Source organism: Denticeps clupeoides, chromosome 8, assembly GCF_900700375.1.
Source record: "Denticeps clupeoides chromosome 8, fDenClu1.1, whole genome shotgun sequence".
NCBI classification, from domain to species: domain Eukaryota; kingdom Metazoa; phylum Chordata; class Actinopteri; order Clupeiformes; family Denticipitidae; genus Denticeps; species Denticeps clupeoides.
In genome coordinates this window covers 6,363,716-6,378,220 of record NC_041714.1, presented here as the reverse complement: position 1 = coordinate 6,378,220, position 14,505 = coordinate 6,363,716, and the positions used below count along the sequence as shown (strand labels likewise).

The window sequence follows — 14,505 nt, the reverse complement described above, 5'->3', positions numbered from 1 at the left end:
GTTTCTGCTTGCCTGAAGATGTCGACATCCTGACAAAGAATGGCCATGTGGAATGTGGCCCTACAATTTGAGTGTGACGATAAACAATGACCGCAGAGAATGGCAGTATGTAATTTTGTGTGGGAATGTCTGACCCGTGACCCAGTCACGGGAGACCGGAAAAAAAATGCGGCTCATATTGTTCATTTGTTTAGCAACAAGGATAAATATTTCGAACTATTAAGGAGCATCAGTGAGCTTTAATTTCTAGTACGACTAATGCTCCTCATATAGTTATATATAGTTCCACACATGAAACGAAAGACACTCAGGCTGAGATTGAACTTCTCTGACAGAAACCAACGGCCACAGCATCCTATATTTATCTTTTATTTTCCATTTTCATTTTCTGATAAGGCACTCTGGAGAAAAGCTTTCGTTATATGTACGTTACCACCTACAGAAAGTACCCAGCATAACACAAAAAAATGTACTCTCCTGTCATAATTCAAACCAAGACGCATGGTTGAAACAGAAATTAAGTGAAAATGAAGTGATTGTGATACACACGGTGACACAGCAAAATGTATCCCCTGCTTTTAACCATCACCCTTGGTGAGCAGTGGGCAGCCATGACAGGCGCCTGGGGAGCAGTGTGTGGGGACGGTGCTTTGCTCAGTGGCACCTTGGCAGTTCGGGATTTGAACCGACAACCTTCTGATTACGGAGCCGCTTCCTTTCGCGAGTTAACCACTGCACTACTCAACCTTAAGTGGATCAAGTCTGAAATGCATGCACTGACTTCATCTATTCTTTATTACTCAGAAGTTGATAGACTATGAAAACCTGAAGGGCTCTGAAATTAGATCAAGTTGTCTGATGTATGATGATATTCCCCTGCCGATTAACCACAATCCATTAATACATGACAAAATTAATACATAATGTTGATCAAAAAGGCCGGCAGTAACGCAGCACAACACTGTTATAACCTGGTATTTCCTTCAGGACAACTCTGCTATATCAAACCTAAAACTTGATATATGTCTCATGGCTCTAGTTTAAGGTACAAGTTTAAGGAGAATAAAAAATGACGGCATCACCTCGCCTTTCCTAATAATGATAACTGTTTAAGTTCGAATGGTGTTCCTTTCCTTCACTTACTGTGCTATTGGTCAAACCTGAAATATTATAAAATAATTCATAAAATGATGGCAAAGATTTTTCATGGTTATTTGTTATAGCTTTATTTTTATATGAAGCAACGGGAGCAACAGGAACATTGTGCCAACACATATATATTCCGTAATGCAAGTGGATCCAAAACAATGACATTAGAGTGCATGCATAACTGTAGTGAAGGATGTCTCCCTTTTAGCAGCTAAAATAGTACGGAGGGCTTCGTTACAGGGAGACGTACGGTGGGCTTCGTTACAGGGAGACGAACGGTGGGCTTCGTTACAGGGAGACGAACGGTGGGCTTCGTTACAGGGAGACGAACGGTGGGCTTCGTTACAGGGAGACGAACGGTGGGCTTCGTTACAGGGAGACGAACGGTGGGCTTCGTTACAGGGAGACGAACGGTGGGCTTCGTTACAGGGAGACGAACGGTGGGCTTCGTTACAGGGAGACGAACGGTGGCCTTTGTTACTGGGAGACGAACTGTGGGCTTCGTTACAGGGAGACGTACGGTGGGCTATGTTACAGGGAGACGTACGGAGGGCTTCGTTACAGGGAGACGTACGGTGGGCTATGTTACAGGGAGACGTACGGAGGGCTTCGTTACAGGGAGACGTACAGAGGGCTTCGTTACTGGGAGACGAACTGTGGGCTTCGTTACTGGGAGACGAACTGTGGGCTTCGTTACTGGGAGACGAACTGTGGGCTTCGTTACTGGGAGACTAACTGTGGGCTTCGTTACAGGGAAACGTACGGAGGGCTTCGTTACAGGGAGACGTACGGAGGGCTATGTTACAGGGAGACGTACGGTGGGCTTCGTTACAGGGAGACGAACGGTGGGCTTCGTTACAGGGAGACGAACTGTGGGCTTCGTTACAGGGAGACGTACGGAGGGCTTTGTTACATGGAGACGTACGGTGGGCTTCGTTACAGGGAGACGTACGGTGGGCTTCGTTACAGGGAGACGTACGGAGGGCTTAGTTGGATGTAGCCATCTTGGCTTGGATTCGGTTAATCTTTAATGGCAGAAGGGTCAACATTTCTTCACTCAGTTCTAGCTCCGTCTCGGCAGCGTTCTTGGCTTCAGGGTGCTGTTCGCAGTACTGCACCACGAAGCTGTAGTCTTCCAATGAACGGTTTAGGTTCTCCAGCTGCACAGAAAGACTGGTGGTTATGATTTTGGACTGGAGCCGAGCCACGCAAAACTTGGCCACCAGTGCCGGCCGTAGAACGTCATTTTCCAGTTGATCTGGAAACTTGCCATCAGGGGAACGCAAGGAATCAAGGAACATTTGGTAGTACTTGATGGAGGAAGCACACAGGAAGTTGAACTTCTTGACAGTGTGTGCATCCAGGTCATCCTGCCTGTCAGCCAAAGACAGCTTCAGGTTCATCATTTCATTGTAGGCCTCAGCCAGCTCAAACTGGAGCTGCCGGCAGACCAGAAGGTAGTGATGGGCATTGAGATCCTTGCAAATGGGCTCCAGCATGTCCACCCTCCGCTTGTGCATTTTGCAGCGCCGCTCCAAGTCCTCCTCAAAAAAGGCTAGCACTTTAAAAAGGGCACTGTGGTCCTGAAGGATCTCAATGTGGTCAGTGACATGGCCGTCCATTTGAAAGTATTCCTTGGCCTGGTTTACGTACTCCTGGCCCACCAGGAAAATGGCACGGGCTTCCTCAAACTCCAGTGGGAAGGTGCAGCTCACTTTCTCCTCCAGGGCACAGATGGAATCAAAAGTGTCACTTGAACCAAATAGTACTGCACTCTTTCGACCTTGCTCCTTCTCCTCCTCTTCATTTCGCCTCGCTCGCTTCATCTCGGCTTGTCGATCTGGGTCAAGCTCACCAATGTTGTCCTGCAGGAAAAGGGTAGGGTTCAGCATTATGACAGAACTTCAGATTCAAATCTGAATATGAAGGCCAGCACTGGGCAAGTTGCTAATACATTAGCGATAAAGTTAATATTCATTTAATTTTGTACCAGAAATTATTATTTACATCACTTATTATTGTAACAGCCTCTTTTGTTTCAACAATAAAACTGCACAGGGGCAGTGGTGGCCTTGTGGGTAAGGAAATGGACTTGTATCCAAAAGATTCAAACTCTGAACCGTAAAGAAGCCACTGTGCAAGGTTCCGTCCCCACACACTGCTCCCCGGGCTGCCCACTGTTTACTAGGGGTGATGGGTTAAATGCAGAGGACACATTTCATTGTATGCACTGCGTATAACGACAGTACCACTTTACAAAACCGAGGAAGTAAATTCCTAATCTACATTGCATGCATTATAATAAATAAAAACTGCATCGTGTAGCATTACATTCATTAGTTACTTTAATATTGTTACTGTTTTGGATATTATAATTCCTTACACTACTTGTTAATGCACAACAATGAACTATCCTGGCACATTGTGTCATGCGTGTGCAGAATGCTAATTATGGAGGAAAAACGTATTTCTACAGTTCCACGGAGTGTGTAAAAACTAATCATCAGTGTAGATTAAGTTGGACACTGCTTAGTATGTTTATGCATTTTGTGGTTTACAGATTAACCTCCAACAGTTTCTTGGCATCCTGTAGCAGGTTGAGGCAATATTTGATCCAACATCTTGCAATGTCTGCCCTCTTCTGGCGCAGCTGTTCCCGTTTTTCATATTCAGCCTCATCTAGGAAAGAAACATTGCTGTTTATACTGGTGCCTACACAAGTACAGTGCTGGTTACAAACCCCCTTCGCTTACTTTCTTGAGCCGCCGCCTCTGAAGGAACCTCTCCTGCCAGATCTGCAATGACACCAGCAGCAGCCAAACAGTGTCGACCCTCCATGAAGCGGCTCTGCAAGGAAATCCGTGTAACTGTGACCATGTCAAGTTAACTTTGTGAAGTAGCACAGCAGAAATCGAAACTTTAATGATTGAAATAAATCGTTCCAATTATAAACACACATATGTGATGCTTTTACCATTACCTTAAAAATAGTTTTAATGATGATCATTATGAAAATAATTAATAATTACTGACTGATTATTTCTACATAATATAGCCAACTACATATAATCAAAGCTAAAACTAAATTTTATTATGTATATAAAGCACAAATGTATAAATAGTAGCCTAATGACAATAACACAGTCTAAATCATACTTTGATACAGGCATTACATTGATGTAAGATTGCTTGTCATGTCTCGTTTAATGTTACAGTAGCTGTGAGCAGGGTTCGAAAAAAATCTATTTTTTAATACCAAAACATACCTAGAACCATGAGTATGCTTTTTAAAAAATGAAGAGATTAACCTTAGTGATGTAATATTGGGACAGTGTGGCTGCATTAATGGCCCACTCCATGGGTTCAAACTGGTTGAACTGCAGCTGTCTCTGTAGAGTGCTGTGGCAGTACTGTCCGGCTCGTTCATACTGCTGCACATTTTTGTACACTTGAGCGAGGTAGTACATAGTATGGGTGTAGGCCATCTCAAACCTGTGACAAGAGATTCACGCAGGGAAATTAGTACAGTTATTAACCGAGAACTGCTGCAGCAGGGCAGAGCTACATGGATGCTCACCGTTTGGTTTTCTCCTGTTGAGACAACTGATCTTCCTCGAGCACAAAGAAATCAGTCAGGTCCATTGGTGGCTGACCAGCCTATAACCAAAACCAAGCAAAAAGTCTTTGCTGTATGACATTTACATAAACAAAATGCACGAGGCTAGAACAGAAGTTAATTTCAGGCCCTTTAAAAGACACCTTACATGTAAAACATTATGGAAGTTTGAAGTAGACATGGAATTTCACAAAACGAAAAAAAATCTCAAAATTGTACACAAGACCCATGTTTTTTCAACAGTGCAGGCGATTTGAAAAGATATTGCCTTACGCCGATTCATGTCTTTTTACTCGTGCAAGCGTAAGGGCGATGAGTTTGTGCGGTGCTCTGCTGACTTTAAAGCACGAAAAAAAGAAATTCGAGCTGCTTCACAACCCAAACTGCTCCTGTACAGATTCAGCTGCGGTGTAAAAAATCAACAAGGCAACTGAAGCACTGCATTATGGGACCTGTAGTTATCAGCGCTTCCTATCGCTGGGCCATAATAACAGATCTCTCTCATATATATATATATATATATATAAAAATCTGTGTGTGTCTTGGGCAGTGAGTTTGCCCAAGAACGCTCAAACCTAACTAATTTAAAAAAATAAGATCAAAAATAACAAGTTGTTATCTCAAGATCTCAGGGTGGATCTCAAGATTGTTATCTCACCTCCTCGAAATTATGCTATAATTTCTGCAGAAAAGCCTGAACTCGGCCACGCCCCCAACGTAACACCCAACTGCGGCCCAGTGCTGAATAATACATTTATCAGGTTCTAACACCCATGCAGTACTCACGTACATCAGTTGCGTTTCTAGATGTTTGCTGCTAATGACGGAGTTCATCTCACCTCCTTCATGTAATAGGCGTATATCGCTTCTGCGGTCTCCAAGAATCCCTGAGCTTTTTCCGTCTCGTCTCTGCCAGCCCACAGGATCCCGAGCTGGTTCTAGCAAATCACACCAATTCACACTGACATTTACCAGTCGGCAGGGACGCGGACGGTCCTGAGAACGGATGTATTTATCAGACGGACGCGCGTACCCGGACCTGGATGGACAGCGAGACGTTGCTGTCTGTCACGCTGAATTTGTGGAGCAGTTTCAGGCAGTTCATGAGGTGCTCCTCCCCGGCCGACAGCTCCTCGGTCTCCACGTGGTTCACGCCCAGGCAGTACTCAACCACCCCGAGTCGGGCAGCCCGCATTCCGCGTTCGGAATCTCCAGGCCAGCCTCTCCCAAACGCCGATCCCGCGTCGCCGTCGCCATCGGCGTCCGTGTCGTCGTCCTCGCCGCCGCCGCCGCCGAACGCTTTCAGCGCGCCGTGGATCTCCCGCAGCAGCTCGCGGGCTTTGTACTTGGAGCGGAACGGCTCGTTCTCGGGGTCCTTTCTGGACTCGACGTCGGAGAGGTTCTGGGCGTCGCGAAACTTGTCGCACACGGCCCTCCACTCCCGACTGCCAGGGGACGCCATGTTGGAAAGTGACAGCTCCACTGTTTACTGGCACAATGGAGACGAAGCGCCACTGAGGCCCCCTGGCGGCGGCTTCTGGTACAGCTGATACATTTTTATACATTATTTTTACATATAGAGCATTTATCAGACGCCCTTATCCAGAGAGTCCCCTGGAGACACTCAGGGTTACGTGTCTTGCTCAGGGACACAATGGCTCCTAGCTCAGCTCCTAGCTCCATTGTCACTTGTCAATTATTTTAAAATCCTGCATACGTTTGTGCAAAAAACACACAACACACGAGATATAGTTTCTAATTATCTTTACCCTTTGGCCTATTAACATACTCAAATACTTTTCCATAGAAAGTGTTCTTATGTACGGACTGTGTGTGGTACGGCAGCTGCACTTCCACAGAAAGGAAGGCACTCCACAAGGTCACCAGGTCAGCAGAAAAAAAATATTCGCTGCCCCCTCCCAACCCTGGAACAAAATTACACCTCACCATGCCGTGAAAAAGCAATAGACATGTCACAGGACTCATTACACCCCAGTCATCGCCAGAGCAATGAACTGAACTGTTATCCATATAACTGTTATCTCCATAAAATGTGCAATACCACCATACTATACGAAGTAATGTGCAATATCTTCACACAATATGCAACAAAAATCCAGTGCAATTTGTATTTTTGCATATTTTTTGTATCTATATATTTTTTCCTGTGTAATTTGTATATATTATGTTTACTACTATTTTATGTGTTTGTTATTTAAGTCTTTCTTATACCTTTATGCCTCACATTTGGGGCAGTGGTGGCCTAGCGGTTAAGGAAGCGGCCCTGTAATCAGAAGGTTGCCAGTTTGAATCCTGAGCTGCCAAGGTGCCACTGAGCATAGCACCATCCCCACACACTGCTCCCTGGGCGCCTGTCATGGCTGCTCACTGCTCACTCAGGGTGATGGTTAAAAGCAGAGGACACATTTTGTTGTGCTGTGCTGCAGTGTTTCACAATGACAATCACTTCACTGAGTCGACTGCACCTTAAATTTAATTGCTCCTAGAGAAGTGACAATGACAATAAAGATTTATCTTATCTTATCTTATTGTGTTGCTTTGAACGTCATATCTGTAATACACACACATTATAATTTAGATTAAGCCTACAGAACCCAGAACTGTGAGTACTTTGATTAATGAGCTTGACGGATCAGGCAGAAAGTTATTTGAAACAACGTTATTAAGCAAACATGAAACATTTATTAATGTAATTCTAGGTTTCACATGTAGGGTGTGCAATGATGTGTTCTTACGACGCATCTGGCTGCCACAAACGTCAACTTCCACACAAACCAGAAGCTTGCGAGCAACACCGCGCATGCGCAGCGCAGGCTGCGCACGTTACTGTGGCAACTGTGCGTAAAGGGCATGAAGAATCCGGCCAGAGCCGCAGCAGCGCAGCGCGCAAAAGCGTTTAATAAAAGGCCAGTAGGAAGGTAGGCGTTTCAAATGACCTTCTTCGACTTTCACTACTGCTGATTGCAACAGCCGTCTGTTTTAATTCAGGAGCTTTTGTGCGTTACGTGCGCCTGGTCGCTTTGATTACCACCAAATAAAAGGGGAGACCCCCCGGCCACCGACAGAAGGTGAGGAGGGGTAAGGGGTGCAGGAGACGGCGCGCCGGGGGGCTGAGCTCCAGCTTGAGCTGAATACGAAGTCACAAACCTGCCAGTTTAGCAGTTTAATCCACCATGTTATAACCGCGGTATAATTTATTAATGCAGTTAGAAATTTCAGGCACAGAATTGGCCAGCTACTGAAATAAGCTCGCTTCTCACAAAAGGTTGTTTTTTCAAATATTTTCATTTAATCATATAGCATGATATTGATATGTGGCAAATGCATATGAAATCACCTTCACAACTGACTTTTATTTCAATGCGGTTTGTGTTTTTTTTTGAGTTGAGTTTCTATTGAAAGGCTTCACTTTCTTCCTTGTAAGTAAACCCAAACTCCTTGCACTTGTGTGCTCTTCTACAGTTATGCAAGTCTGAAGTGGACACCCCAATGGAGTTTCCCCAAGAGCTCTATCCTCCCCAAAGGCCAAGAATCAAATCTCCCATATGGGGACGCTACTTTGGCTTCCAGAAGAACCAGTGCGGAGAAATAGTTGATGACGAATATCCAATATGCAAAGCATGTTCCAGAAGAGTCAAAACAAAAGGTGGGAACACGTCAAATTTGTTTGTGCACTTACGGGAGCATCACCCCGCATTGTATGCAGAGCTTAAGGTAAGGCTCAGAGTGACAGAATGTTCTAAAACATTTTAACTTCAGGAAAATTATCATTATTATTTATTATTGTATACAAAATATTATAAACTATTATATAATAGTTTATATAAAATAATATAAACCGAGACAATTGTCATTTACATTACATTTACATTATTTATCAGACGCCCTTATCCAGAGCGACTTACAATCAGTAGTTACAGGGACAGTCCCCCCTGAAGCAACTTAAGGTTAAGTGTCTTGCTCAGGGACACAATGGTAGTAAGTGGGATTTGAACCTGGATCTCCTGGTTCACAGGCAAGTGTCTTACCCACTAGGCTACTACCACCCTGTCATGTTCATCATAATATGTTTCTAAATAATAGCAACACAAGGCATATGTATGGGGGTAAAATATTGCAAAAATGCAGCCGGATCCTGTTTTGTCCCCCAGAGTTAGGTACAGCCTTGCATTTTGATTGGCTCGGGGGAATTCTGGGGGGTGGGGTCACAGTATCCTTGTCCATAACATGATAAACTGTTGCTAAGGAACAGCAGGATCATAGATGAAGCAATTTCACCTCAGAAACAAAAGATGTAACGTTTCTCTATGGTTCTTAATGTGAGGTAGCACAGCACCTGTATATTATTGCATCTTGATGTCGGTGACCCTATGAATGTGAATGTCGCATTAACAACATTTCCAGATATTTCTCAGCCATTCTTTGATACACTACCTGAGATATGCTGACACTTGTTGTCATTTTCAGAGCCATTGTGTTACATTGAAGTCAGTCAGGCAGAGGGCCATGCGCCAAGCATCACGGGAAACCAAGGAGCTCGCTCATGATGCTGAGGACAGGTGTGAAACGAACTACGTACCTAATGTACCAGGGCCTAAATTTGTAATTATCTTAATCGTAGCCAATAGTTCGTAAAGTTCTGAAAGAAACCAGCGAAAAGACGTTCAGCGGAGGTATAACAGAAACTGTTTTTTTCCGTCTCTTTCAGTCCCGATGAAATAATGTCCTTGCCAAGATTTCGCAAACACAAATTCACCCCTGCAGAGTTAGACGTCCTAATTACCGAGGTGACAAAGCAGGGCGATGTGCTGTTCAGCCAGGGGAATCTTCTCACCACTCGCGAGAAGTACAGGATTTGGTTCACAATTGCGGAGCGCGTCAGCGCCGCTTCGGGCTTGCAGCGTTCCATCAACGACGTGAAGCGACGCTGGCAGGACCTAAAGCGGAGAACAAGGGAGAAAGTGGTGGAAGTCCGACGGAACCTTAACCTTGACAGCCCCTCCGCCTCCACTGTTCCTGCAGATCACCGTGAAGACGGCAAACCGAGTGACCTGATGGGAACGGCCGCTGTAAAGATGGAGGAGGAAAATACATCTGCATGCAGTCTTTCAACAGGTGATGGTTTGGTACTAAGGCTTCTCAAACAGTACAATCTGTGCATGACCGTCCGGTGTACTCCACTACATTCATTACCGCAAAGCTTAGTCAGCTGCAGTATATATGGGGATAGCAGCCTAGAGCACAAAGTCACAGGTTGAAACCCCACTTAACCCCGAGTGTCTTCAGGGGGACTGTGCCTGTAACTACTGATTGTAAGTCACTCTGGATAAGGGCGTCTGATAAATGCTGTAAATGTAGTTATATATAATATACACGAATGTCACTTGGATACAGAAAGTCTGACTCGTATGTTCTGGACATGCCCCAGCTTGATGATGCAGCCTCAGAAGGGCAACGAATCCCAGGGGACCCAACAACAACATGCATTTCTTATATAACCTTAAATAACATAAAGTGTGTCTCCATGGACTTTTGACAGGCCATACAGGCCACTTTCTGCACACAAGGAAAAACTACACATGCAAAAAAAGGGATAAACTTTGGGAAGGAGCAAGTCAGAGAGGGACCCCTCTCTGGTCCATTTTAAGATCCCTGGAACTGTAGCCAGCGTTGATGGCCCTCTGGTACATTTCATGCTGCTACGTCATGTGACCAGCTCATTGCTAGGAACCAGGATCTAGAGTTCTCCTGTTGGGCAGAACTCTGTTAACAAGTCACTTAGGTAATCAGGGACCAGTCTGTGTTCAGCTTGTTAATAAAAGAATTTATAGTTTATGTGAAATTTTACCAATAGCCAAAGCGGTGAGGACAGAATCGCTGTGATGTGCTCAGATCTTCTCGTTCCAGTTAGAATGCTTGCAGCGGCCCTTTGATTTTGTTGGAGTTTACTGAGCGAGGATGCTAGGCATCCAATAAGTAGAGCATTACATTTGTCGATTCTTTGCATTAATAATGCATGTACCAGTTTTTCTGCATTGTGCCTGTTGTGTCTTAGCTTTGAAATATTGGTGAGAGAATGCAGCCTCTATCAGCATTCGGCTTGCCACCTTCCACACTAACGGAGGGCTTTTTAGACACATAAACAGGAAGCAAGTGGAAACTGGAACCTCAAAGGGGTTTTGGTTGTGGTTGTTTTCATTTGAAGTTACCCAGATCTGGATTGTGCCTGTTAGGCCGGTCACATGCCGTGCTGTGAAACAGCAGGTCCCTTTAGCTATGTGCAGCTTATGGAACAAACCAGCGACAGGCAGCCAGTTACCAGCAGACAAAGTACCTTCCTTTCTGATTTGTACCAAATTCTGGACTGGGCCTAACTGAGACATTTTGTGCTAAACCTACAACTATGGTATTAACAGCTTCAGCAGTTTGTGTGGTCAAGAAGGGGTCAAGGATGATCAGCGGTTTTGAAATACAACAGGAGAACATTCTGCAGATCACTGAACGGTTGCCATGCTTGCCAGTTCTTAGCTCAGAAGCATTAATGAGGTCTTCTCCACCTTTAATGAATCAGATTATGGTTCACGAGCAGAAAAACTCCAGTTTGATCTGTCATATTATGTAATCCGAGTCCTCAGATTTATAATCTCATGTTGGATTTTACTTTTTCACACAGTCATGTTTCTTGGCGAAAGTGCTGATGGACCAGTGACAAGCCAGCAGAGCACCGATGTCCAGCAAGCTACAGTCCAAGAGCTCCTATCCCAGAAAAACTCTCAGACGCACTTCTCCACAACTTTAGACACTGGACCTCCCACTCCTATGCCACTTTCACACCAGATCAGATATGGCAGTGAAGAAGATCTTCAAGACGAGGCTGAACCTGGCAGCTCTACAGGGTTAAGCGGCAACGTTGCGCCCTCACATGGCCCGAAGGTCAGCATGTTCTCAGGCCGGAGGACGGTAGGGTTTCCCGCAAGGTTCGCGTCCTTAAGCCCCTTTGAACAGCAACTTTTGAAAGCTCACCGGGAGCACACTGCCGCCATCCGCGAGGGCTTCCGCTCTCTGGGCCGCCAGAACCGGCTCCTCTACCTGGAGGTCTGTGAGACCAACAAAAATGTGGCCCGCATTGCCAACTGCCTGGCAGCAAAGGCAGAGGGCGCAGCCGACGTGACTGAGGAGCTGGTCAGGATCCAGCACAGGGTAGGAGAGAGCATCGATGCCACCAACAATCTCCAGGAACGCGTGATTGACCTGCTGGTCTCACAGCAGGAGCGTCCCGTCGTTGTCCTGCCTGCTGCGGGCATGGACGTCAGGCCCGCAGAAGGGGAAAGCATCGGCTACCAGTCTGATCAGGGATACCTGTGAGAGGATTTCTACACATTCACATTTGAATCGATACGTATGGGTAATATCCTCACCTGCGGCAAATAAAAACCGGAGAAGTAGTACATTATGTGTTTTTCTTTCGTAAGGATGCAGCCTCATGTTTCGTCAGGGTCTGTACTGCTGTATGCTGTCATACTTCGCATCCATTTTGTTCCGTGCATGGTAAAATGTAGCCTGGTGGTATTTTTCCCATAAATTATTGCACACGTTATGAAGGGTAACAATTTCGTCACCTGAGTACAGCCGAGGTAGCAGATACTGAAACAAAAATTGCCTGTTCTACCATACCATCAGTCGTGAAACTTTTTAAAAGTTTGGTATCTTGCACACAGCTTTTTTTTTTTTAATCCTGTAGTTGACTTCGAATCACCCCCCCCCTCCATTTTTGTAATGCAGTCAACTGCCAGAGTGTCCGTTTCATTTATGAGCCATGGGCAAAATCCTTCATTTGGCTAGACATGTCCCTCTGAACCACAGCGCGGCACAGCTATCTTCAGCACAGATTTCAGAGAGGTGCCGCTTCTTCCCCATTCACATTTCATTTACTATTCATAAAATATGGCGTTTAGCAAAGAATTGTTTGTTTTTAACCTTTCAAGGTGGTAGATAAGAAAGCTGAATATAAGGGCTGTATTATTACCATATTATGTGATATGGCATCATAGTCTGTTTTCATTGTCTCAACACGCCCTTCATGGTGCCAGGTGAGGTGGGCCAGACAGTGGGTCGCTTGAACTGGCATCGAGATCTTATCTTCCCACAAGTCATCATATACGTTACCCACAATAAACTGGAATCTCGGTCATTGTTACATCACAGATCCTGTCCAGATCCACTTTTGTATTTCTGTACTCCTAGTTCTGGATACCGTAAAAAAAATTCACCATTAGCTCATGATGTTGAAACACTGAAAGAAGGGCTAATCTCTATAACAACAACATGATGTTGTAGGTGCTTTAAACACTGATGGCTGCTGTTATGTTGGGCAAATGGGTGCCTCTTGTTTAAAATGTTAAAAAAATTTTGTACAAATACTTGTTGCATTAAATTGTATTAAAAATACAGAAATGGGATTAAAAAAAAACGAGTCTCATAATGATGATTATTATTTCAGGGAACTTGAATCATTTCATGTTTTGCCTCTAAATTTGCTAAATTTGGCCTCTAATCTTTATTTTCTCAATTCCTCAAAAGATACGAGCAAAACAAACACACAGTGGGTACGGACATGTGTAACTCTTTATTATGTTGTAGCCATTTGCTAAAAGCACCCATATTGACAGAAAAGCACATAATTGTTGACATTTTTGCAGATTTATTAAGAAAGAAAAACTGAAATATCACATCTGTGCCTTGCCACAGAGTATTTTTTGACTTTATACTTGTTTTTCTTATGAGTTTTCCAAGGGTGCCAATTACAGATAACACTGGCTCCTGGAAGCACAAAAACAGGTATCGAGAGGCAGACTCTGAGTAAAATGTAGACATTTCAGTGGACTGAGCTCTCAAAGATGAAGTGAAGTGATTGTCATTGTGATACTCTGCAGCACAGCACATGGTGCTGATTACGGGGCCGCTTCCTTAACCGCTAGGCAACCACTGCCCCAATATTCAAGTAAAGAATATAGTCTTGTTCAACAAACATGCAGATCTGGAAGTTTAACATATATGTGATGTTTAAAGTGCTCCCACTCCCAAGTGCATACATACATTTCTTGTGACATTGATGCCAGAAAAAGGTATTTGATCATTTTAAAATTATGGAGAACAAAACTGGAGTTGGTGGGGCTTTTCATAAAATGTGATGTGAGTTATTAGTTATTAAAAATGTGTGAGTTATTAGCTACTAGTTTTTTAGAATAAATGCACTTTCAGCAGTGCGATTGCTGGATGTGAATCTGTCTGATCTGCGTGTTTCTTTTTGCCCTCGAACAGGAAAAGGAAAAAACCCAACTGTACGTTTGAGGTTGCAGGCTTGCATCAGATATGGTAATGTGGTATTAAACGTGTTTGAAATGCGAACCACTTTATTAGATCAGGGCGAAGTGGATGGAAGCATTTCAAAATGGCCAGTTCATTTTATTTCTTTTTATTATGTCAGTTTAAATCTGGGTTGAAGCCAAGTCTGGATGAATGGGTTATGGACAGTGAGTGAATGAGGTACTGTATACCTTGATGTGCAAAGATTTCTGCACTGCAGCTCTATCATTTCGAAGTGAAAAGAAATATACAAGGCGATACATACATACGCAGATTGGCTGATTGGTCTACGTCAGCGTTGTGCATGTTGATCCTGCCCTTTTTTACTCTCCATTACACTGGGATGCACAGCT

The 14,505-nt window shown here is 44.3% G+C and overlaps 2 protein-coding genes across 5 annotated transcripts; one reads left to right on the top strand and one right to left on the bottom strand.

The window, feature by feature from the left end:
- Positions 1 to 1,200: 1,200 nt before the first annotated feature.
- Positions 1,201 to 6,273, bottom strand: kifbp (kinesin family binding protein). The gene is made up of 7 exons (XM_028989401.1): positions 5,799 to 6,273; positions 5,605 to 5,703; positions 4,727 to 4,806; positions 4,458 to 4,641; positions 3,903 to 3,996; positions 3,716 to 3,828; positions 1,201 to 3,014 (listed from the first exon to the last, which is right to left on the bottom strand). The coding sequence occupies exons 1-7, from the start codon at positions 6,225 to 6,227 to the stop codon at positions 2,136 to 2,138; spliced, it is 1,878 nt and encodes a 625-aa protein (XP_028845234.1). The 5' UTR covers positions 6,228 to 6,273; the 3' UTR covers positions 1,201 to 2,135.
- Positions 6,274 to 7,636: 1,363 nt separating this feature from the next.
- LOC114795994 (myb-related transcription factor, partner of profilin-like) lies at positions 7,637 to 13,368 on the top strand. 4 transcript variants are annotated; one of them, XM_028989769.1, is made up of 6 exons: positions 7,642 to 7,704; positions 7,775 to 7,854; positions 8,249 to 8,500; positions 9,254 to 9,345; positions 9,495 to 9,901; positions 11,460 to 13,368. In XM_028989769.1, exons 3-6 carry the CDS (start codon positions 8,276 to 8,278, stop codon positions 12,149 to 12,151), a joined length of 1,416 nt encoding a protein of 471 aa, XP_028845602.1. In that variant the 5' UTR covers positions 7,642 to 7,704; positions 7,775 to 7,854; positions 8,249 to 8,275; the 3' UTR covers positions 12,152 to 13,368. The 4 variants fall into 4 exon arrangements, with proteins under 4 accessions (XP_028845601.1, XP_028845602.1, XP_028845600.1 ...); XM_028989768.1 differs by lacking the exon at positions 7,775 to 7,854 and having other exon boundaries at positions 7,637 to 7,704; XM_028989767.1 differs by lacking the exon at positions 7,642 to 7,704 and having other exon boundaries at positions 7,711 to 7,854.
- The last annotated feature ends 1,137 nt before the right edge of the window (positions 13,369 to 14,505 follow it).

Coding starts and splice junctions, on each gene's coding strand:
- LOC114795994 (XM_028989768.1), top strand. CDS start 8,276: ATGGAGTTTCCCCAAGAGCTCTATCCTCCCCAAAGGCCAAGAATCAAA. Junction 9,346..9,494: donor GCTCATGATGCTGAGGACAG/GTGTGAAACGAA, acceptor CGTCTCTTTCAG/TCCCGATGAAATAATGTCCT. Junction 9,902..11,459: donor TGCATGCAGTCTTTCAACAG/GTGATGGTTTGG, acceptor TTTTTCACACAG/TCATGTTTCTTGGCGAAAGT.
- kifbp (XM_028989401.1), bottom strand. CDS start 6,227: ATGGCGTCCCCTGGCAGTCGGGAGTGGAGGGCCGTGTGCGACAAGTTT. Junction 3,997..4,457: donor CCCAATATTACATCACTAAG/GTTAATCTCTTC, acceptor ATTTCCTTGCAG/AGCCGCTTCATGGAGGGTCG. Junction 3,015..3,715: donor ATGCCAAGAAACTGTTGGAG/GTTAATCTGTAA, acceptor CTTTTCCTGCAG/GACAACATTGGTGAGCTTGA.